General features: G+C 31.8%; 1 protein-coding gene and 1 long non-coding RNA gene across 2 annotated transcripts; both read left to right on the top strand.

Annotated features, from left to right (window-relative positions):
• Positions 1-4,773: 4,773 nt before the first annotated feature.
• On the top strand, positions 4,774-7,386 carry LOC141657814 (uncharacterized). Its single transcript, XR_012548870.1, has 3 exons — positions 4,774-4,876; positions 6,738-6,782; positions 6,943-7,386. It is a non-coding gene; the product is annotated as an uncharacterized LOC141657814 (long non-coding RNA).
• An 11,248-nt stretch (positions 7,387-18,634) lies between these two features.
• Positions 18,635-21,702, top strand: LOC141656235 (lysine histidine transporter 1-like). The gene is made up of 7 exons (XM_074463068.1): positions 18,635-18,807; positions 19,151-19,546; positions 20,147-20,540; positions 20,735-20,840; positions 21,004-21,095; positions 21,401-21,469; positions 21,584-21,702. The coding sequence occupies exons 1-7, from the start codon at positions 18,650-18,652 to the stop codon at positions 21,680-21,682; spliced, it is 1,314 nt and encodes a 437-aa protein (XP_074319169.1). The 5' UTR covers positions 18,635-18,649; the 3' UTR covers positions 21,683-21,702.
• Positions 21,703-26,574: the final 4,872 nt, after the last annotated feature.

The following is a 26,574-nucleotide window of genomic DNA, read 5'->3' as shown; positions in this document are numbered from 1 at the left end:
AGCTAACGGTTTAATACATGAGACTAGTCCACCTTACTTACCTCAGTCTAACGGTGTAGCTGAACGAAAAAATAGAACCTTAAATGAAATGATGAATGCTATGCTTTTAAGTTCTGTCCTGTCAGACGATATGTGGGGGGAAGCAATACTTTCTGCTTGTCACATTCTTAATCGTGTACCTCATAAGAAAATTGAAAAGACACCCTATGAGATTTGGAAGGGCTATCCTCTTAACCTGAGTTACCTTAGGGTATGGGGGTGTTTGGCTAAACTGGGTTTACCTGAATTTAGAAGACCTATCATGAGACCAAAGACCTATGATTGTGTTTTTATAGGTTATGCTCAAAGTAGTTCTGCTTATAGATTCATGTCTCTGAGTGATCGTTCTATATATGAGGCTAGAGATGCTGTATTTTTTGAGCATGTTTTTTCATTACAGAAGAATGTTGATTCACCTCCTAGTTTACCTGTTACATCTATTGATATCTCTTCACATGCTAGTAGTAGCACTTCTATTGATCATGTTGTTGAACCTAGAAGGACTAAGAGACCTAGATGTCCAAAGAACTTTGGAGCTTATTTTGTTTCAACTTTGCTGTCTGAACATGGATACACTGTTTGTGCTAGTGATGAATTTGTTTCAGCTTTTTTAATAGAAGATGACCCACAAACGTATAGTGAGGCAATGAAATCCATTGATGCTAACTTTTGGAAAGATGCTATTAAAAGTGAACTTGATTCTATTGTGTCTAATCAGACTTGGGAGTTGACTGATTTACCTAAAGGTAGTAAACCCATTACGAGTAAATGGATCTTTAAAAAGAAAATGAGACCTGACGGTACAATAGAAAGGTTCAAAGCTAGACTTGTGGTTAGAGGTTTTACACAAAGGAAAGATATTGATTATTTTGATACTTATTCACTTGTGACCAAAATTTCGACAATTAGAACTCTTGTCGTCTTAGCTGCTATTCATAACCTTTTTATACATCAGATGGATGTCAAAACAGATTTTCTGAATGGTGAGCTAAGGTAAGAGATTTATATGTCGCAACCTGAAAGGTTTGTGGTAAAGGGTCAAGAGAATAAGGTGTGTAAATTGAATAAATCTCTATATGGTTTAAAACAAGCACTTTAACAGTGGTATAAGAAATTTAACAATACTTTGGTAAGTAATGGCTATATGGTAAACAATTCTGATTCATGTGTTTATTTAAAATTAATAGAATTTGATTGTGTGACATGTTAATAATTGGTAATAATTTGGAGATAATAATTAAAACCAAAGAATTTCTGTCATCACAATTTGAGATGAAGGACTTTGGAGAAGCTGATGTAATCCTAGGAGTTAAGGTCATTCGAAACTCTAAAGGTATTTCTTTAAGTCAATCTCATTATGTGGAAAAAGTGTTGAAAAAGTTTAACTGCTTTCATGATGTGCCTGCTAGGACACCCTACGATGCTAGTATACATTTATGTAAAAACTCAGGTAAGAGTGTATCCCAAGAAGAGTATGCCAAAATCCTAGGTAGTGTGATGTTTCTTATGAACTGTACTCGACCTGATATTGCATATGCAGTTAGTAGACTGAGTCGTTATACACATAACCCTAGTAATGAACATTGAAATGCTCTTCGTCGTTTACTAAAATATCTAAAAGGAACAGTTGACCTTTGTTTGCATTATAGTAGATTTCCTGCTGTGTTAGAAGGATATTGTGATGCAAATTGGGTTTCAGGTAACGATGAGTTTTGTTCTACTAGTGGTTATGTCTTCACCATGGGTGGAGGTGCTATATCGTGGAAGTCTTCTAAACAGACTTGTATTGCACGCTCTACCATGGAGTCGGAGTTCATAGGTCTTGAATTGGCAGGACAAGAGGCTGATTGGTTGAAAAACCTATTGGCAGATGTACCAGTGTGGGGAGGACAAAATATTCCGGTCTCCTTACACTGTGACTCACAAGTAGCTATTGGTGCTGCTAAGAATAGTGTCTATAATGCGAAGAAACGACACATTCGAATCAGGCACGCTGCAGTTAGACAACTCCTTGACAATGGAGTTATCGCTTTGGACTATGTGAAGTCCGAAAGCAATCTGGCTGATCCCTTTACTAAGGGGTTGACTAGGAGACTAGTTGTTGAAACGTCGAGGGGAATGGGGCTTAATTCAAGAGTGACTAGGCCCAAAGTTTATATTCCTATGGCATTATGTGATTCATAGCCTTAAATGGTGGTGCTTTTGAGATGCACTTGATGAATCATATACAAGGTTGGGCATTTGTCCGTAATGGCTCATGCAAGAAGTGTTATTAGGAAGCACTTGAGCCACCTACGTAGGTGTGATGATTATAAGACTATGAGAAGTCTTGTGAACACTTCTGTTAACACCAAGGTAAACGCATAGCTCTAAAGAGCGCGTTGCACTTTAAAATCGCGGGACGATCTTAATTCTGAAGGTATGATATGTGTTGTGGGGGGTATCGACCGAAGCTCTGCTAGGAATTCAAATCGCAAGATATTCTCTCGTTGTAAGTAAGTTGTTTCCTCATTTCACTAAAGTGTCAATTCAAATCGAAAGATATTGATACCTAAGTATCCAATCCTTCCTTTACCCAGAAATTTCCTCTCTTTAATTTTCTTCGCCATCTGTGGGGGATTGTTGGAATTGATGGCTGTAAAAGCCAACTTGGTTTATACAAGTTTTCATTCTTTGTCCCACATCGGTGGGTAAAGGCTTTCTTGGTCAGTTTATATTGACTAGTGTCCTCCACAAGTTAATTGTGTGGACCAAGGAGGCTTTTGTTGGGAGTATTGGGCCAGTGGGTTTGGGTCCAAACACACACAAACGCGCACGCGCCGGCCCGGCCCGGCTCGAGCTCGGGTTTGGGTTTGGGTTTGGGTAGAGCACCTGCGGTGCGGGCCAAAGGCCCCCTTTTACCTTTTTTGCTCTTGTGTGTTATTGGGCTTGTTTTTGTGTTAACAGTCAGTCAACATGACTGTTAGTGGGAGAGAGTCTTGCTCCCAGTTTCTCGGTTTGTTGCTTGTGTTTTAGGAACACGTTTTTGTTCCTCTACCTGCTCATAATTCCTATAAATAGAGCACCAGGCACACACAGCAGAACACACAAACATCACTCCCCTCTCTTCTTTCTCCTCTTCTTATATTATTTCTGGGTAAAGATAATTATTTCGTTCCAAGTCTCACAGTTCCGAGTGGGCGAAACTGCGTGGAGACTGTAGTGTTATCCTTGGGGAACTACCGGCACTAGCTGATCGCCACCACGGTCGTACCAGAGTATAGTTTTCAAGGCAGTGGCTCCCTTACCACGGCACTACGAATCGGGTTATATCTCTTTTGATTTCCTTGCTTTACATTGTTACTGCTTAGTTTACTCCAACAAATAACATTCATATTTATCTAGGATTGCCTAGTAAAGGCTATTAAATAAATGAGGGTGTTATAAGTTACCATAAATTAGAACACTGGTTGAATCATTGTGATTATATTTGATCAATAAATGGTTATAAAACCTTGTCTTATTGTTTTAGACTAAATTAAATAAGTGTCTAAAACAAGAATTTACAAGAATTTTAGAGATAGAGAGAGAAAGAGACTCTCTCTATTTTTCCAGAATTTTGGAAGGGATCTGGGAAATTTGTTTCTCTGTATCTTCTTCCCACAGCAATTCACCTTCCTTCTTCAACCCTTTTCTTCATTTTCTTTTCTCATCTCCTTATGATTTTGTTGATTTCGTATCTTTTTGTAGTCAATTAACTGAATTTTTTTCTTTCTTGATTTTTACCTTTCTCAAAAGACTAGACTTTAAATTACTCTCCATAATAGCCTAGGAGAGTTCTTTTAAGTCACTTGTCTTAGTTAGAGAAAGTGTAAATCAAGGATTAAAGAGAAATATTTTAAGAAATTATCTTCAAATTGAATCAAATCATTATTGATATTAGAAGGTAAGTTATGATAATGTCTTTGGACTAAACACGGAGTATAATAGCACATTAGTGTTGCTTTCGGAGATGGTAGATCATATGATGAATGTATTGGAGTATTGCTTTCTTGAATGCTTTTCTAATGTTGATCTGTTTTCAATGTTTGAGATCTGCTGTTTTCATTTCCTTCCTCCTTTCAAGGATATTGCTTCTCTCAAGTATGTGTTTCGTTGTGACTTTGTTTGTCTATTAGGGATATCAGATCGGTTTCCTCTACAGATTTGGTTGTTTTTTGAGTTGATGGTTTTTTTTTCATGGGTTTCAAAGTTTCTGACTTTGTTTTCGAGAAAGTCTTTTCTTTGTGCCCTTGTTTACCTTTTTGTGGATATTTTGATATTTTGAAAATCTCGCTGATTTTCTTCATCCACTTTCATCCGCAAGGATGTTATAGGTTGATCCTAGATTAACCTAGTTTCCTTTCCTTATTAAAAAAAAAAAAAAAGAAAGGCTATGATCGAGTGTTCATGCATGTAGTTTTCCTCCAAAAACTATACAAGGTGGAGAGGTTCACATGAGGGCATCACCCTGAAAAATGCAACATGTGTGTGCCAAAATACACAAAAAATTATTCTGAATTTGATGGGACTATCTGAGACAACACAAAAGGGTCAAAGAGTAAGAATTCTGTGAACCAATTTCAACCAATTATATTTGTTATTTTTTCATCATTAGGAAAGATTCTTGTGTTTATATTTTCTAAGTTGTTTTTGTTATGGTGTTCCAATATAGTCATGCAAATTGTACTATTTTGAACCCTAGCTACCTTCTTATATAAGCCTTTCAAAATTGTGATCATAGTGCATGTAACAAATTGTACGTATAACTTGTTGCATGTGAAGACGATTTCATCTCTAATAACCAATAACTAATAAGGTTAGTATTCTATTTGTCTCATTTTATATTCTACGAAGTATAAGCTTACATACAAGACAATTACTTTTCTATCTACATGTAAGTGCTTTATATTTATAAAATAGATAATTGTAATAACTTTTTGACTCGTTCTTTGGCATGTGTACTATATGTGGTTAGTCGTTGGTTTTGTAATAAAACTTGTTGATTTATGAACTAAATTCTTGCTATGTATGTGCATGTTTAGACCTATTTAATGAGTTTCCATGATATCGAAACCTTTGCAATTGAGATCTTCGTTATTACATACATCATTTTAACTGGCTAGATAGTCAAAAATTAGCGTAGAACTAAATATTTGTTGATGAACGAGGACGAAAATATGGATCCGTTACCTTGTGAAGGTTATCACATGCATCACGAAGAAAAAACCATATGGTTTTACAAACAAATGAATGACTTCTCATATAATAATATATCAATTGACTATGTGATCAAACCTCTTCTGACATTATTATGAAAACCGTGTATGAGACAAATCTTTATTTCGAAAATACAACATAGTACAGAGAATTAAAACTAAGTCCTCGTAAAATTTAATTAAATCACGCTCACACAATTACAATATATGATAATCTATGTGCGCCTTAAGTAGAGCAAACTATATATGTTGTATTTACAAAATTTGTCGTACCCTTTAAAAATATTTCCAATACGACAAATACCACTAGTTATACAATTTTTTTTTTTTTTTGAGGAAAACACCCCGTAAGAAAAAGAAAAAAAAACCACATGGTTTTACAAACAAATGAATGAGTTTTCATATTATATACTGTATCAATATTATGAAAACCGTGTGTGAGACAAATCTTTATTTGGAAAATACAACATAGTACAAAGAATTAAAACTAAATCCTCGTAAAATTTAATTAAACCAACACTCACACAATTACAAATTAAAATATATGATAATCTGTGTGCGCCTTAAATAGAGCAAACTATGTTATATTTACAAAATTTATCGTACCCTTCAAAAATATTTCCAATACCACAAATACCACTAAATGGCTGCATGAGTGTGCATGGTGAACGCATTTCTTGCATGCTATAAATAATGGGACGACCTCTTCCTATTTAATTTGTAAATGAATTGAGTCTTTTACACTTCAGACTTTTCCTTGATTCTCATTGCATTTTTTCAGATTTTCATGCATTTTGTGTGACATCGAGGTTCATAGTGGTTAACGTATGTATAATCTAATCAATCTTTTATCATACAGACTACATTACTAGTTACTACCTTTGTTAATCTACAAGTGTTACAAGGGCAGAGATCTCCGTCCGAATTAGTACTCCCTTCGTCCCGGTCATTTGTTGTCCTTTGGTTTTGGCACAAAGACCAAGGAAAAGGGATTAGACCAATTACTAAATGACAAGTGGAATAAATTGAGTGTGAATGATCAAATTACTCATCAAATTCATTCTTAAAATAGAAAGGACAACAAATGACTGAGACACCCAAAAATAAAAAAGGACAACAAATAACCGGGACAGAGGGAGTATTTGTTTACTTTTTTATACAAAGTATTATTTATGAGTATAATAATTATATGGAGTATATGTTTTAAATTCTACTCCGTATTAATCTTACATCTATTATCATTTAAGTTTGCACGTCGTAATCATCCGTGTCAATTACCGGGTGAACATTATTTTGTTACATGGACAAAAGTCATATAACTAAGAAGATACTTCCTCTGATTTTTTAGAATTGCCCTATTTAATTATCCCTTATAAATCATAAAAAGTGGGGTATTTCTATTGAATCGGAGATCGTAAATGTATAGAGTATGTTATATTAGTAGTTTTTTTTTTTTTTCAGGAACTAACCAAGTCATGGACTTCGAGATTTCTCCTCAAATTTCAGGTAAATTCTTGAAATTATATATTCCCCGGTCTCAATTATATATTTACATATGTCGAATTAACTACGGATTAATTACTAGGTCAAGTAACTAGGAGAATGAATAAATAGTTACAATCTTAACAAATTTTATTAAAAAGCTCTATTTTGTGCAATGTTATAGAGTTGGAAAAGCTACAAAAAGAGCATGACGAAAAAACACAGAGGATTGAAGAGTTGAAGATCCAAATCAAAGACGCAAAACAAGAATTGTTGAAAAACAACAAACAAGGGGATGAAGAGAAGATGCAAATCTTTTATGCCTTGACTCAAGAATACAACAAACTTAAAGAAGAATTCAACAATATGTGACCAAATAACATATGTGGAGTATTCCCTCCATTTCAAACATTTATTTATCTTTAGTTAAAATATTTTTAACAAATAAAATTGATAAATAAATAATTGGTACGAAGGGAGTACATTGTTATTTGTCAAGGGTACTATGGTTGCATTACATATGCATGTTATTTAATTTGTCAAGTAAAATAGTAAACCATTAATTAAGCGTAGTATTATTAAGTGAATAATAATTCCCTATTTACTAAATGAATAGGTGAGTTCACAAGTTTTCCCTCCAAAAAGCATCTTTTTTAATTAAGGAAGTTATTGATAATTTAATTTTATTCACTAAATTAGGAAATTAATAATTATAATGTAATTATATATTTCTTTTCATTAAAATTAATCTTCATCAATATATATAATTTTCACTAAATACTAAACTATAATATTTTAATTAAAGTATACACAATATAAAACTATAAACCATTAGTTATGTGGTATAAAAAAAACGTTTTTTTAAAAAAATATATTTAAGTACATTACTCAATTCACTTTGATTAATTTCCAGTTTTAATTTTTTTTGCTCGAAACAAATAGAACGAGAAAAATGAACAATTAATGAGATACCACTATTATTTTACAGTTCAATTTTACTCAATTTTCTTGAATAATTTTACGGCTCAAATTTTTTTTTTTTTCTCATATCAAAATATAATGACGTGAGATATGATTTTTTTTTTTACATAAATATAAAAAATTAATGAGGTGTTAAATTAATATGATTTAGTAATACAAAAATAAGAACTCTATAAATACCGCGCATTTATTGCGCGGGATCTAAACTAGTTAATAATCATTCGATTAATAGTTCGTCTATCTCATTATTCATTAGGTCGTGCAATTGTAAGGGACTTGTTTATTGTTCCGTAGGATTTGTGGAGTTTTTTAGATAATAAATTTAAATGAGAAAAGAAAGATTGATAACATCGTTATTGCCTTGTTATTTTTCTCGCTTGCTGTTTTTTAAATGAAATTAGTTTTCATTAATTACGTTTACACAAATAGGATTATACATCCAGTTATATCATAAGCTTTGCACAACCAAGGTTAAGAATCTGAGCTTATATGTATTTTTTTTTTAGGTAATTCAAAGTTCATGTTTTTAATGTGTAAATAGAAGCTCATATTATTTAACATAAAACCCGGATACTTTATCACAAAGCTCATATTCTACACCGTACAACATATACAACTGGTTGTATAATCCATGAATTGATATGTTTATCTATTTTATTTTAGCATGTTTAATTTATTTGCCATTTTATATTAGAAAGATTTTTTATGTGTAATTTGATCGATACACTTCCTTTATGGTCCACTTATCATCCACTAACAACCACCACAAGTAATCCCCACCATTTTTGTTGTCTTTTTATCAAAAAAATTAAAGATAAACAAATGAGCGAAATATAAGAAGTAATTGCGAATAGTATCTGGCTAGCTAGTACGTTTTACATATCCATCATGAAACTATTTGGTTTACTACAACTAGGAAGTATCAATATCAATCAATACTATATATTAAATCCAGAAACCAAGGGACTTCAATGTAATTAAATAAATCTATACAAATTAATTATACTATATAGTTTTAAATCAATAACACCGTGTGATGGACCTGAACAATGGACTTCAATGTAAATATTATATAGGTTTGGCTAAAAGTATAAATTTAGAGAATATTAGAATATGGCGAGTTTCCTTAAATAAATGAGTCCCACTTATGGTATTATTTAACATACATAAATATAATATAAGTATATGTTATATTTTGGAAACTATTAAAAGGTAAGCAAATCAAGTCAGATTTCCAAAAAATATAATATTCTATAATTCATTAGATTTGTAATTTAATTAGTAAATAATAATGATTGCTCTTAAATAATATTCTAATCTAATATTTCACATTTATTAAATATATAACTCTAATACAATAATCAACTATTATGATAGTAACCTTCCATATGTGTAGTAAAAGCAACAATAATATATAGCAACGGGAGTAGTAAAATTAACAATAATAAATGCGGGAGTAGTGAAAGAAAAAATAATGACGGCGGGAGAAGTGAAAGTAATAATAGTCACAACACATGTAATGAAAGTAGCAGTAGGAACAACGAAAAAAGTATAAAAAATTAACTAACAATTCGATTTTAAGAAAATATTAATTTATTTAAATATACGAGCTTGACAAAACTAACGAGTTAACCGTAAAAATAGCAGGAATAGTAAAACAAAGAACAGTAACCGAAGAAGTAGTGAACGTAATAGTATTAACAAGGGATCTGGTGAAAGTAATAATATTAACAGTGGGAGAGGTGAACGTGTCTCATAATTTATTGATTAATTTTACCTCTCATCATAATCATAATTTCAATATATAAATTGTAAATGTATGTGTTAACCAAATTTAGAGAAATCATATTTCATAGAAAATAAAATTTAGATGTTAAATAAAGGTAGCCCGGGTGTAGCCGGACACCAAACCTAGTTATATATTAAATCCAGAAACCAAGGGACTTCAATGTAATTAAAGAAAGTTATACAAATTAATTATACTATATAGTTTTAAAGCAATAACACCGTGTGATGGACCCGGTTAAGGGATCTCAATGCAAATATTATATAGTTTGGGTTAAAATTAAATTATATAGAAGTTTGGTAATTTTCCTAAACATTTGTAAGAGATTAAAACATGGTCAATTTCCTTAAAATAAAATAATTAATTAAGATGGTCAATTTCCTTAAAATAAAATAATTAATTAAAATGATCAATTTCAAGGAGATTAAAAGAAAGAAGATGCTTGATAATTTCCTAAATATTTATAGAAAATTAGAAAATGGTCAATTTTTTTAAAATAAAATAATTAATTAGTATAAATATGCACAACTATGGTATTAATTATTATCATCGTATATATTAAATTTAAAATCTATGCAATTTTATTAAACTTTATAGTTTATTAGATGTATTGAGATGTTAATTATTTAACATACAAAAATATAATAAGTAGGTTATAAATAATTCAAGTTAGATTCCATAATATATAATATTGCATAATTCTTTCGATTTGATTTAATGCATATATGTAATATACTTATATAAATATATAATCCTCTTAAAATTGCATGCCTAAGTAGTAAAAGTAATTTTGTCAATAAAGAAAAGAATTGTAGTAACATTGGATATAGTTATATGATAGTAATCACTCATTTGAATAGTAAAAGTAATAATATTATCAGCGACATTAGTACAACTGGTAGAAACAACAACGGGAGTAGTAAAATACTCAATATTAATGTGGTAATAGTGAACGTAACAATAATTATGGCGGGAGTAGTGAAATTATCAATAATATTAATGCGGCAGTAGTAACAGCAACAATAATTACGGCGGGAGTAGTGAAAGTAACAATGATTACGGGTAAGTAGTGAATTGTTATTACTATTGTTTCATTAATAAGAGTAAAATATTAATAGCGGGAGTAGTGAATTTGTCTCAAAATTTTAATTTCATCGTAATTTTAGGATATGTCATAGAAAAATATATTAATGATAAATTTATGGGTTATGCAACTTTAAGTAATTTTATTTAATGAAAAAAAATTTAATGATAAGTAGAGGTAGCACGGGCGAAGCCGGGCACAAATACTAGTATACTATGATATGAATTGCGGAACCACACTTGTTGTTTGCAATATTCCATCCGTCCCGATTATTTGTTTATCTTTAATCTTTGATTTTGGTATAATACTAAAAAAAAAGAGGATGACCAATTATTTGATAACAAGGTGACCAAATTAAATATAATTAATCAAATTGTTCAAAAACATTCTTTAGATAAAAACGTAAACAATTGATTGATACACTCCAAAATAAAATCGGTAAATAAATGGCCGCGACAGAGGAAGTACTTCGTATAAAACCAACTAGAGACCACATGTCTCAAGGCCCGTTTTGGCCTGAAAATGCGGTCAAAACCCGTGTAACCGTGGTTCAAGCCAATCAAAATACCCATATGTATAGCTCGGCCCAGCCCAATAGCTGGTTGGGCACTATTTTAATGTCAAAGCTCAGATCAAATTTGGCCCGACCATGATCACTTCTAAAAGTAACTCTGATACAATGTTACATTTTTCAGGTTCATTTTTACTATTCTAAATCTTATGTCATTATTCATGATGACATTAGTTTTCCAAGTTTTTGATTTTACGATCAGCAACTCTTCTATAGGACCGCCCTATAGTATATGACTGACCTAAAAGGAGAAAAGCCCAAAGTTAACATATAATTACATTCATATTTTAGTTTTATTTGATTATCCGATATCTTATAATGAATATCGACATATTTAAATATGCAAGTTATCAAGATAATATTATGTTATCAAAATAAACAATTTTTGTACACATTTATTAACTTAATTAGTTGGACTTTGTGTCATTTAGGCTATTCTTTTGATAAAATTGGTCCTATAAAATTATTAATTTGCAGCAACTCTCCTATAGGACCGTCCTATAGCATAGGACGGGCCGAATAGAAGAAGTTTTTTTTTTTCGACAATTGTCCAATAGAAGAAGTTAGCCCAACAAAGAGTTAGTTAGAATTGAAAGCTCCTTCCTTCCATGAACATCTGATAACAAGAAGGAAGGAACAAAGTTCCATAAACTCACACCACATGATCTACCTCTACCACCAGTCCACCACCAACTCTACTGCCATCAATACGACCCTTTCAACACCGTTTTTGTTATCCGAGTATTCACCGAGGGCCCAACATCTTCAGCGACTATTGACGTCATTAAATTCGGTCGACTTTCTCTCCCTAACATTTGACCGCGCGATCAACTACACTAAAAGAAGATGATCATTGATATCACGATGAACAATAAGTACCATCAGGTTTGGAAATTTGATTTAAAAATCAGCAATTATAAATTTAAATCAGCAATTATAAATTTTAACTTATTGATTTAACTTTGAATACTCACTTTTTTATGTTGACAACTTTGACATATTTTGAACACACTTTTAAATGGTGAAAACTTTGACAATTTGAATACTTACCTTTTTATGTTGACAACTTTGAGATTTATGAAAAGATTATATAATTTAATTGGAGCATATATATATATATATATATATATATATATATATATATATATATATATTTAGTTTAACATTTACGAGTTTTAACTTCATAACTCACAATTTCAATTTCAAGTTTGCAGTTTAAGAGTCGTGAAGTCTGAGTTTTAGCTTAATGACCAACAGTTTTAGTGTAACAACTTACTGGGTTATGGTATAACTCATAGCCTTAGATGAAAATTTGTAGGGAGATGTTGGAATTTTTTGGTTTATTGGTGTTATTTAGCAAAATAATTAGGGAAGTAGTGTTCGTTTGATAGTATTTGACATGGTGTGTCCACGTCATCACTGTATTTTTTTTTTTTTCGTGTTTTAGGTAAAGCCATTCGCCGTTAACCTTAATGCGGGCTTTACAAAACGTCATCGTCCAAATATTTGAAAAAAAAAAAAAAAAAAAAAAAAAAAAAAAAAAATCTAGGAAACCCGCTAAGGTCCTTAGCGTTTTCCACAAATTTTCACAAATTTCCAACAATTTTACAAGGGTACACTACAATATGACGGTAGGTAAGCCGCTAAGATTCTTAGCGGTTTTGCCTTTTATATAAAAAAAAAATCTTAAGTGAAACCGCTAAGATTCCTAGCGGTTTCATACAGGGGCGGACGCAGAATTTTCCTTTAAGGGGGGCACAATTTTTTTTTCCACCGTGGCAAATATCGGTTGAAAATATGGTCTCGAAAAATTCGATAACTAAACCATGAATTTCAAGGTCGATTGCTAAAATCCTTGATGCAAATTTATTATTTTATAGATATATTAGAGTACAAACTCGAATAAGCAAAGAGTAATGAGTTAAACACCATATGAGTAACCTTGAATTATGGTTTATAGTAATTTTTAATTCCTCAAACATACGAAAATAAGAGTTGTCAAAGCGGTCTTATTTGAAATTTTTTACTAAAACGACAGGGGTTCAATTCCTACCAACAACATAAATTTCTTGTTTTATTTATAAAAAAGTCGAGTGCAGCAGGAATCGAACCAAGATCCCTGGGAAATAGTGTCACGCTCTTACCACCGCGCCATATTCAATTAGTGATATTATTAGTTATACCTAATACTTAACATAAATCTTTAGAATTTCATGGTGGGCACGTGCCCACCCGGGCCACCCCCTGGATCCGCCCCTGGTTTCATATAAAAATTGGAAAAAAATAAAAAGTGATGACGTGGACACCATAAGCCCAAATACTTTCAAACGAACACTACTTCCCTAATTATTTTGCTAATCAACACCAATAAACTAAAAAATTCGAGATGTTGCGTGCATAAAATAATGTCGTTGTTTGAGGTCGGGATTGGGGGTGGAAGTAGTAGTCCATAAGTGTAGCCTGAAGGTTGAGCCAAGATAGGGTTGAATGGTTATTAGATCGCCGCATCGGTAGCGAGGTTTGACGTGATCAAAGAGGACGTAGTAAAAGGGAGGACACAGGTGAAGTGGTGGAAGTGGTTTTTTTTTAAAAGAAGATGACAGTTAACTTCAATTAGAGTTCAGTTTTATATAGTCCAACTTTGTAATTTTTTCCAATGTCTTTTAGTTTTTTGGGCCTTATAATTAATGGATTGGTCTTATGGTATGAGACAGTCTTATACAACAATTTGTGAATTATTTGTGAATGTGAAAACTGATACTCCATCCCATCCAAACCAAAGGTAACAGTTGCTTTATCACACTTGCCGAGACACGTTTTGCAACGTGAATATCTTTAGTTACACATTATTAAAAATTATAAAAAATTGATATTCTTTTAGTATTCATGACGATAAATCAAACAAGATCTCTCATGACTATATTTTGTCTTATATATTAAGAATAATATCAAAGATTCCCTACGACCATAAATAGTGCCAAAAAGCAAGTGTTACCTTTGGTTTGGATTAGAGGAAGTATTTTTATGGCCCCATGTACCCCAAAACAAGGTATTTGGGCCATAAATAGAATCAATCCAGTCAAGTACTCAAACTTAAAAGTAGATCCGTTTAGGCCCGCTTTCTTGGCTTAAAATCACCTCTTTTAAGTTTACTTTATATCCTATTTCTTTTTTGAGTTTCTCAGTCAAATGTTTATCTTTTTATTTTGAGAAGTTTTTTAATGGGCAATTTGATTATTCACACTCAATTTGGCCATTTTGTCATCCAATAATTAACACGTCCTCTTTTTTTAGTATTTGTGTCAAAACCAAAGGTAAATAAATAATCGGGATAGCGAGGGTATCTTACAAGTAATGCAATTTTTTTTCAATTTTTCACAAAATAAATTCATAAGAATGTCATTATTGCAACAATATATCTCTTGTAAAGCAATTGTACATTCATATATAGTGTAAAACGAATCTATAAATTAAGGAAAAATGTTCTAAAAGACAAAAAATGGACATAAAAAATTCGTTTTACACAATGTCTTATGTAAAACCGTCTTATACGATAATTTATTTTGATGAATAATATAATTTACATTTAACTCCAACTTGTCAATCTCGATTTTGCAGCTAATTTCCCACTACGTAATCAACCATTTTAAGTAAGAAAATCACGTGCTTAAATTAGTCAAAAATCAAAATACTCATTTAGGACCGAATTTGTTATTCCTAATATAACGTACGTTATTAAGACAGATATTTCACGTACACAATATAACTGAAACAGAGAATAATTATAAAATAATGGGCTGTTTAAATACTTACAACTATTATTTTTAATTTTTAATTTTAAATTTTAATATCCAATTTGTAAGAATCTATATTGTCTATATTTAGAATTATCTGCTTATAAGTATCTCCCATGTTATTTGTCTGATTCTATCATTATTCCCTAAAAACTCATCTACTTATACATAAATCGTGCTTGCACCGGTGCTATACTAGTAATTCTCGAATCTTCCACGGGTTCAAATCCTGTCATCCCTACCTAATTACGGTAAGTCGTAACACAAATTTATTACTATTGTACGTTGAAGCTAAGCCATGGGTTCTCAAGGTCCTCTTAACAACCATTCTAATGTATGTTTTCTATCTTTTCGGTATAATTTCGTGCCTCGATTTCATTATTTTCATGTTTTTAAGATTACAGTCTTGGAAAGAACGGTCTCTCAATAATAAGTTATTTAGAGATCATCTATTTATCAGTAATCCTTTTGAGTATCTTTTGTAACTCTTTTATTATTAACGTTGGTTCAAAATTACTCTTCCATTTAGTACTTATTAATCTATAATCGTAAAAAAAACGCAACTGTTTTATTCAACAATTTGTGTATTCTTTTTAATTTGCCAAACTTGGTTTGCATCATTTGTTTTATTTCACTATTTTAGAGTATAATAAGAGTGACAAATTGATGTCTCTATGAAATTATGGTAAACTCCGATTTTATATATGATCTTAAGCTTGTAGGATCTTAAAATTCCGATGGTATATATAAAATTTGTAAACGTAAAGACATTTACACGAACTCCTTATAAAACACCATCCCAAAAGTAAATAATCTCTAAAATTTATCTAACGAAATGGATGGAGTAATATGTTACCCCGTATTTTTTAAGCTCTAAATATATGTTTTTACCGTATTTTGTTATATCGATATATAGTTGTTTTCCTGATTAGTTTATAAAATTTTACGATTTTACAATCAAAATCTAATCTTAGTGATTTGATTTTAACCCTGTAATTGGCTGACAAGGAATCACAATTACAAAAAGAGTAAATTATCAATTACACCCACGTCAAATACACATTTTTACATTTACTCCCACGTCAAATTTTTTTATTAAATTACGCCCAAGTTAATAGCTCAGTTTACAAATTGCACCCAATATCGGAATCCGGCCACTTTTCCGTCAAAATTCAAATTTTCTGGGTAGAAAATTGATTTTAGGACATTTTTGCCCTCCCTTCCTTCTTCTTACTTGTCAGTTTGTTTTTTCCCCTTCTTCTTACTTTACGATCTTCAAACTTGACTCGGCTTTCGAATTGCTAGCACCAATATTTCACCCTCATCTTCCCCAATTTAGTTTCTCCCTCATCTTCCCCAAATCCCCAATTTAATTTATATCAATTCGAAATAGAGAAAGTCCCCAAATTCCCAATTTAATTTATCCCTCATCAATTCGAAATAGAGGAAGTATACACAAAGGAAGATTTATGTGAGCAATGTGTTGGCGAAATTGGACCCGAAGAAGTTAACGGGTACAAATTTGGGGAGATTGAGGAGACCACTTGGGATTGATAAGGGGACGGGGAAGTTTAAAGGGTTTTGTTTGTTTGTAGCTCGGTTGAGGCTGCTCTTGTGGTGGTCAGACGGTGTTCGAAGCGGGCTCTGGTTGCAATGGTGAATTTGTAAGAGAAGCATGAAGAAGAAAATAAATGGTGAATTGGGCTCTGGTTGCAAGAGAAGCATGAAGAAGAAAATAAATGCAGGGGCAAAATCGTCATTTTATTAATTTTTTCACCTGAAAATGGCCTTGGGTGCAATTTGTAAACTGAGCTATTAACTTGGGCGTAATTTAAAAAAAAAATTTGACGTGGGAGTAAATGTAAAAATGTGTATTTGACGTGGGTGTAATTGATAATTTACTCTTACAAAAACGAACATCTGAGATACAATTTGCTTATATTCATGCACATATCTCTCACATGACTAAATCTTGTTTGGTAAACAGTATATTGAGTAAAATTAGTAGATTTCGATTTAATTAGTATGTTGACCAATTAATCTATTATTTTCATGTGTTTAGTAAACGACATATTCTAATAATATATTGGACGAAATCTACTATTTTTGAATATGCTGCTAATTATAGTAGCATATTGTATTACCCTATTTAATTTATACATAAAATCATTCTTATTATTTTATAATCTGCTAATTAACAAACATTCTTTCTTAACCTGCTAATTTAATTTGATAGTCAAACTTGCTATTAAAATGTCGTATTCTGCTAACGTTATCCGCTATTATGAATCTACTTATGTCGTTTGCCAAACATGGCCTATAACTATTATCGTGTTTAATTTTCTTATGCCAGAAACTCAGAAAGTTTTGTTATTATAACCTAAAGTATTGGTTTAACTTTAACCATCAATAAAAAAATTTCCAACGTGTACTCTAAAGACATACCTTGAGAACCTAAATATCGTAATTTCGGTAACCTTAATTTCATTTTGGAACATGTCAAGGTCAACCATGGAAACCTCATACTAAACCCTTCTCCAACATGGTTTTATATAATACGTAAATTGTACAAAAACATTCATGCAAGGATGTAATGTTCAACAGAATTGGACTTTGATAATTATACTATATAAAAGCTAGCAAGTCTTACGCCGTAAGCCATTTTTTTGCTTTTTCCACCAAATCCCAACTTTATAATTACCCATTTATAATTTTTTCTAGGTAATAAAGTTACGTTTTTTGGTTAGACATTCATTTAAATTCCAAAAAATAAATCATGACAAGTCCAAATATCAACTCGTATGGGCGCATCAACAAAGAAGTACTACTCAATTTATCTCTTTAAATTTATGTTTTTTTCGCATTTTTTTTTTATGTTTAAGCTATTCGTGTTTCATACTAACTTTGATTCTTTTTAATTGCCCAATTTCCAAAATTCACGAGGGATATTTTGAATAAATTGAGTAATTCTAAAGAATCGGAGGAAGTAGTACTATATGTTCTTTGCTTGTAGCTCAAATTCTGTCATATTTGGACCTTTTTTTTTGGTACAATTTAGAGTTTATTCGCCTCTTAATGTGTAATAATGTTCTTTCTCATTTCACATTTATTTTATATTTTGATGATATAGAGCTAAGTTTTACTACATTTTACCTGTTTTTTGCATTTTGCAATGCTTTATTTGATGAGATAGTTGAATATTATGGAGGATTATAAGATTAACGAACATATTTATATTTATATTTATGTGCGAAACATTTTTCATTTAACTATAAATTCAATGAATGAATAGTACTCATAAAATCGTCATGTACAAGTATTTCCATCTGGTTTTAGATTGTACTACAACATCTCGAAGTTTGACTTTTTAGACTATCATGCCTTTTAGTGAGAGGCCACCAAGTTCAAGTCATGAGAGTTTCCAATTAGATGAAATTTAGAATTCAGACCGGTGATAAAATTAGGGTGTACGATGATATGAAAGACCGGATGTTCTGGATTTGTTTGATTACGTCTCCTTTATATAATTGATTTTGAAATGTGATCGACGAGTATGTTTATATTAATTTTGTAAACGTCAATACATAATTAATTTCTTAAACACTAAAATGTAATTAAGCCTTTACATATTTTATGTAATTCTGATTATAAAATGTTGGTATATATCAGACTGAAATGGATGAGAAGATGAAGAGACAAAAGGAAATAGAAGATTGGCTACCAATATCATCGTCGAGAGAGGCAAAATGGTGGTATTCCGCTTTTCACAATGTTACCGCCATGGTTGGTGCTGGTGTCCTTGGCCTTCCTTTTGCCATGTCTCAGCTTGGATGGTACATTTCTTTCTCTTTAATTTGTACTCAATTAAATGTCAAATGTCGGGCTTAGTCCCTGTTCTTTTGAACTTAATTTCAGCTCATTTCAGTTCACTTCTGTTCTAGTTTAGTTTCTTTCAGTTCATTTCTGTCCAGCTTAACCCATCTCTTCACAAATTAACTCTTATTTCAGTTTAGTTCAGCTTCATTCAGTTCAGTTTAGCTCAATTAAGTTCAATTCAGCTTTTTTTTAGCCGAGAAGAGCAGGGCAATGTTTGCGGCCCATGAAGAAACATTGCCCCGGTTCTTTTGAACTTAATTTTGTTACGATTTGTATATAATTTTCAATTTTGTACGACAGGGGACCAGGAGTGGCTATATTAGTACTATCATGGGTGATAACATTGTACACCCTATGGCAAATGGTGGAGATGCATGAAATGGTGCCTGGAAAGCGGTTTGATCGATACCATGAGCTCGGACAACATGCTTTCGGAGATAAGTTAGGGTTATGGATTGTGGTTCCTCAACAAATAGTTGTAGAGGTGGGTGTAGACATTGTTTACATGGTCACCGGTGGCAAGTCCCTTAAGAAATTCCATGACTTGATTTGTGCTAATAAACAATGCAAGAACGATAATATTAAGACTACCTATTTTATCATGATTTTCGCCTCCGTTCACTTTGTTCTCTCTCACCTTCCTAATTTTAATGCCATCGCCGGTGTCTCATTGGCGGCCGCTGTTATGTCATTGAGGTACGTTCATCGTCATTTGAACCTCTCCGTTTTAATTATGTGTTTAATTAGTATCAATGTTTCTTAAAATTGTCACATATGCATGTCTGAAGTAATAAGACGGAATTTTGTAGCCATTTTACAGCCAAATGCGACCAATATTGAAAAACAAGCTACCTTAAGCTGTAACATTGATTGTACAACTGTGGTTACATTTGACCATAAAATGATCACATATGCTGTCTGAAACTACATACTAAAAGTGATCGTCTGAAAAGAGAATTTGTGTATCGATAGACACTAACCTAACAGTTGATTTCTTAAAAACAGTTAACAATTATGCATTTAACGTTTCTTAAAATGGTCACATATGCCCGTCTGAAGCGTCAGACATGCCCTTAGTAATAAGACGTGATTTTGTAACCATTTTACAGTCAAATGTGACCACTATTGAAAAACAAGTTACCATAAGCTGTAACACTGACTGTACCAGTGTGGTTACATTTAAACCATAAAATGATCGCATATGCTATCTAAAACTACAGACGAAAAGTGATCGTCTAAAACAAGAATTTGTGTATCGGTAGACGACTAACCTAAGAGTTGATTTCCTAAAAACAGTTACTCAACAATTGCATGGACATCATCCTTACACAAAGGAGTACAACCAGAAGTATCATATGCATTACTAGGGCAGAGCAATGCAGCAAAAGTGTTAGACTTCTTCAATGCACTCGGAACAGTAGCTTTCGCATATGCGGGACATAATGTTGTCCTAGAAATCCAAGCTACAATCCCTTCTACACCGGAAAAGCCTTCGAAAGGGCCAATGTGGAAGGGTGTAGTTGTTGCTTACATTGTTGTTGCAGTGTGTTATTTTCCGGTTTCTCTTCTCGGATATTGGATCTTTGGCAATGCTGTTTCTGATGATGTCCTCATATCTTTGGAGAAGCCAGTTTGGCTCATTGCTTTGGCTAACTTGTTTGTTGTCATTCATGTTATCGGAAGCTATCAGGTAATTTTAAAGATAACTCCTAATCGATGTAAACTTAATAAGGTTAACATTGAACTTTGAACCATATCTAGTTTTGGGGTCACTAATACTGACCTGGATCTAGATCTGATCTTAGCTTGAATGGTAAGGTAAATAATGTGTTTTTAGTTCAGAAACTGACTTGGTCACATATGTGTACGTGTTTATGAAACCAGATATACGCGATGCCTGTGTTCGACATGTTAGAAACCGTATTAGTAAAAAAGCTCAACTTCAGGCCTACTCGGACACTAAGGTTTATTACACGCAATCTCTACGTTGGTAAGCAATTCACTCCTAATTCCTAAATCACTTAAAAATAATATCATTGTTGGCATTATTGGATTCTCCTAACCACAAGCTATGAAAATGCACAAAATATCATCTGTGACGGATATCTGTCTTGTGATAACTATTAATTAATCCCTTGTCTATAATTTCACAGCATTTACTATGTTCATTGCCATTACATTCCCCTTCTTTGGTGGTCTACTTGGTTTCTTTGGAGGTTTTGCATTTGCCCCTACCACCTACTTTGTAAGTTTATTCTTTATATATTATTATTATTATTATTATGGATGCGCGTAGCTTTTATAGATAAAAGTTTACATGAAATTGATAGGGAGCCGAGAGACAATTTGGGCCCCCATCCCCTTAGCAACAACAAAACTAAGTCTGACCCCTTATTATTATTATTATTATTATTATTATTATTATTATTATTATTATTATTATTATTATTATTATTATTATTATTATTATTATTATTGCTTAACTATGATTATAAATTTTATAATGACACATTTATTTACATTTTTTTGTATGTTTATAATTTTTGACAGCTTCCTTGTATTATGTGGCTTTCTATATATAAACCCAAGAAATTTGGCCTATCATGGACTATAAATTGGGTAAGTCACTAATTTATGTTCACAATTGAAATTCTAATATTAAGACCAATAAGTCTGGCTGAAAACGGGTCACATTTCGTCACAAGCTGATGTGTCGTTTTTGGTGGACTTCAGATTTGCATTATTCTTGGAGTTTTGATAATGGTGTTATCACCCATTGGAGCACTAAGACAGATCATACTTTCGGCAAAAACTTACACATTCTACAGTTAAGAAGTTTCTCTAATCCATGGAGTAAAGATGATGACGAAATGATGAAGGCTTTGCTTCTTTTTTTTTTTTTTTTTTTTTATTAGGAACACATTCAAAAAAATTCAGACCATTACTATACGCTTAATTATTAAAATCGTGTATGAATAATAACGTTTCATGTAAATATTTTGCTTTGAATTAATTTAAAGACCTTTCATTTTTTCGGTACGAAGATAAAAGAGGAGTTTATGTGTTTAAGCTTCTTATTTGAATGCCCAAAAGCAAATTACAAATACTATCCTACAACTAGTTGTATAGTAGCATTGTACAACCGCATTAAACTTGTTGAGCTCTTACGCAAAGTTGTTGAGCTATTTTACAAGTTATTGAATTATTTTACGAAGCTATTGAGCTTAATAATTATTCTGTTAAGCTCAATAATTTTATATCATAGCTCCATAATTTTGTTAGTAGAGTTCGATAACTTTATAACAAAGCTCAACTACATTGAATAAATTGTATATACAACCAGTTGTATAATACATTAGCTGTGATATCTTTACCAAGGGTCTATCGCGCCAGTTCTTTACACGATTCTGGTCGAGTCTGAGCGTTTGTCCACCTCCCGCAACCAGTTGTATAATATATTAACTGTGATATCTTTACCAAGGGTCTATCGCGCCAGTTCTTTACACGATTCTGGTCGAGTCTGAATGTTCGTCCACCTCCCGCTCCAACCCTGGGGGAGTAATAGAGATTGTAAATATTGTAAATAATTTAGTTTCCTAACTTATAGGATGTTGTATCTTACCTAGTTCAAAAATACTTCTTTGTATTGATGTTATTATGTAGGGTTTTTCTAACGTGTGCCGAAATGGCACATGTTAAGAATGCTAATTAAAGAAGGATTTGCAAGAATAATCCTCTAAATATGGTAATTGTGAATTAACATTTCAAATTCTCATGAGATATTCATTTGATCTTTATGTAATTAGCACCTTAACATGTGCCATTAGGTACATATTAGAAAAACCCATGTGTTAATATGATTTACCCTAATCAGGGGATTACAAACATTTTCAATATTTATATATGTGATCATGAAATAAAAATATAACAGATTACTATTTCGTTTTTTTTTTTAATCTTTCTATTTCTCTATTATATGTGAAGAGTATTATATAGAAATTGGAAGATAAAAGGAAAACGGAGGAAGTAGTATTTATGTCAATTTCATAAGCTTAAGACTATATCTGTTGTGAAATAAAGACAAGATATACTAGAGAAAACGTAGAGAGAAAAAAAGAGAGACATAATAATATTTCATAGCACTTCCCCTTGGATGTCCATTACTGAAGAAGATGCCTCGTTAAAAACCTCACTAGAAAAACCCCTTGGGAAAAACACTGGCGAAGGAAAAGAGTACACTAATCTTCAAACACGCATAATAATAGTTGCCTCGTTAAAACCTTTCCATGGAAAACCCAATGGGACAAAACCACGGATAAGGAAAAAGAGTACAACGCGTGTCTACTTCCCCTGATGACTACATAACTTGATGTATCTTGAAATGAACCATGCTTTAACGTAACTTCTCGTCTCGATAGTTGAATAAAATCCATTGTAGTTGATAAACTTGATATCTTCAAATCCTTGATAATTTCTATCTTCATATTTCATCAGAACTCACAATCTGGGTGTAGTCATTTGTGATGACTCTTGGATCTTTATTTCAAATAATACTTCCACAATAGTAATAGGGAATTTCTCGATAGATGACATAATATTATATGTCAAGAATAACTCGTCTTAATAATCATAGCGTATCAATGCGCTTATTGTGCTACCTCGTTAAAAACCTTGCTAGGAAAAACTCATTGGGACAAGAAAAACCTAGTTGAAGGGAAAAAGAGTGTAGCCATCATTTCGGAGAATCAATCCGATAATTATTGAATAATCATCCAATACCTTTGAGCCATTTTGTTTGCTAAACCATATATGTATGGTTTGACATTTTCATTGTAGATTTTCACTACATTATTCTAATCGTCATGGTACTTCTGGACCATAAACTCATTTCACATGTTTAATTAGCAAGAAGCTCATTCAAATCTAAATTCCAATATGCTCAAACTTCAGGTTGAGACATCAAGTAAACTCTACAGGAGTTTAAGTATTCCATTTTGGAAATAATCACGAACTTTTCAATCGTGTCATAGATCGGTTCATATATAATCATGAGTTCCCAAAACTCAATTAATCAAACATTGTCATTTGATAATCATTTATAAAAACCTCCTATAAGGAGTAATCCTCGTTGGAGCATCTCATAAGATAACAGTTCTCCTATTAAAATATTTATCAAAATATAACAATATAATTAATCATGTGCATGCATATGATATGTAACTAATTCTAAACAACATTCTAAGACAATGAAATAACTTATATAAAATAAAACTAATTAATATGCAAATGAACTTAATTTCTAAATACACATGATGATGACTCGATAATGCAAACTGTACAGTTTCTTTTCAAATATTCATAATTGCAATTGACTTCAAGTCAATGGATGGACTTCAGGTCCATGAGCTCATTCATAATCATTGATTATGTGTCAACAATAAAATTGGACTTATTTATAAGATCCCCATTATCTAGTCCATTAAATTCCGCGCGCAAATGCATATCGGTTTTTTAAATATATCGATATATAATTTCAACATCTCGCGATATTGTCGGTACTGAATCAGTGATATCTGAATATATTTGGTACCATTCCTTTTTTATATAGGCCATCTATTATCATTCAGATATCTATGTCACTTCCGGGACATCCAAATTTCTTTACTCCATAGGAGTACCAACTGCTCATGCTTAACGTTTTCTTATTACTTGAAATATGTGAACCGATATGACTCTCACACTACATTCCACGTGTGGCTATTGTTCAATTTGGCAAGAATCTAATTTTCATTACATATATTTTCTATGACTAATTTATAGCTCGTTGTACCACATATAGGGATAATCTGTCTATAATTAAATCATAGATTTTAATGTATGAACATATTTTGATAAGGTGATGAAAGTGGTATCATAATACATCTTCATAACCAAATGAATACCATCATTTCTAATTCCATGAACCTCTATTTGATGTATTTCATATTGAAAATAAACCACTGAACTTCAGGTCCAATTGAGGATAATATACTTGTTTGTTTTTACCAGCTTTTCCTTATCATATATTCTCCCCGTAAGGTGGTAAAAACTATCTATACCAGATAGATTTAATGGGCAATAAATCATTATATCCACCTTAATTGTCTTATGCAGTTGGTTTTTCAATGTGCTGAATCACAATGCCCAATTTGGAGACTAACGATTCCATATAATAATCAAACTGTGATCTCCAATATCAAATATACTCAGTCTTCGTGTAATGTCCTACCTTTAATAAATTTACACGAGAGAGTTTCAGCACTTATATTTTCCTTAGGATAAACTTCAGGTTTATCAAAACGGGTATAATAAGAACCCGGATGGCCTTACTATGTCACATCTGAATTATTTCATGTCAACTTTCTAAGAATCCGGCCAGATAAATGATGTGACACTGTACACAACAGGTATCTCAATATTTAGGCAAGACTTATCAATATTCCAATAAGGAACATGACCATATTACTCTTAGAATATTTTCATATATAATTTTTTTTCTCTTTACAAATTTCAAAATTGTACGTTAATATATCTAACATGCCAAAAACTCATAAAATACTGACACACTAAACAAAATAATTAACAAATGGCTATCTATCAGTCACCGTAAAACAACAATTAATTAAAATAAAATAAAAATAAACTTAATAATTATCATGTGCCAAATATTAACAGAAGCCATGGACAGCGATGCATATGAATTGATTAATAAATTACTAATACGCCTTTAACCATATTAACAAAAAAACCTTGCAATCAAAATATGGTGACTGGAGAGGCAGCTTCAAAATCATCTATATGGTCAGAAACTCAGAACATTGAAATAGAAAACTAAGTTTATACTCCGTACAAAATTACCGCATGATAGGGAAATTACTTGCTCTTGTCATAATTAACAAATTGACAACATAGTTATATAGAACAACTTACATGTTTAAGATAATACGTCTCCTTGTCTTTTCTTTTCAATTCAGTTGGTTAGATTTCGTGTAGATGACATAAATGTAAGAAAAAAAAATATCAAATATATTGTCAATATACTAGGCAAAAACTAATGCTATCCTTATTCACACAATTTAATCATGTTGTCGTGTGTCAATTAATACTTATTTTACATTTGTGTTGACTACACAATCATCATTAAAACAACAATTTAAACCGATAAAACGTACGCCGTAATGTGCAAGATATGAAAAATGGAAATATGTAAACAATGTGAATTTTTGGTCACAAATCTCATTATCCTTAAATATTATGAATTTCTAGTCATAGTTTCATTATTTACAAACACTAAGAACTTCAGGTCATAGTGCGAATGTCAATATTTCAACCCGTAAATAATTTTCCCTTTCTCATATCAAACTTCGAGCATATACGAGTCTCACGGGGATTTTCATGAGATATTCACTTTTATACAATATTGTCATTTCTTTCAATGAACAAATTTGGCTCAATAAGGCCACATTATTAAGCTTAATTAAGGCTTCTTTACTTGCCTTATCAAATGCCACATTATTAGGCTCAATTAAGGCCGCAATATTAGGCTTATCACACTGCCATATTCTCGATCTCTGTCTGTTATGAGATGTCACATTCACTTCAAGGAGTGGATCAAATTTCATATCTCGTTATACTGTTCAACTTCAGATGAACAAGAATCAATTCGCAAATAAATTTGCCTTTTA

Source organism: Silene latifolia, chromosome 5 (assembly GCF_048544455.1).
Source record: "Silene latifolia isolate original U9 population chromosome 5, ASM4854445v1, whole genome shotgun sequence".
Lineage (NCBI taxonomy): Eukaryota > Viridiplantae > Streptophyta > Magnoliopsida > Caryophyllales > Caryophyllaceae > Silene > Silene latifolia.
This window is presented reverse-complemented; position numbering and strand designations above follow the sequence as displayed.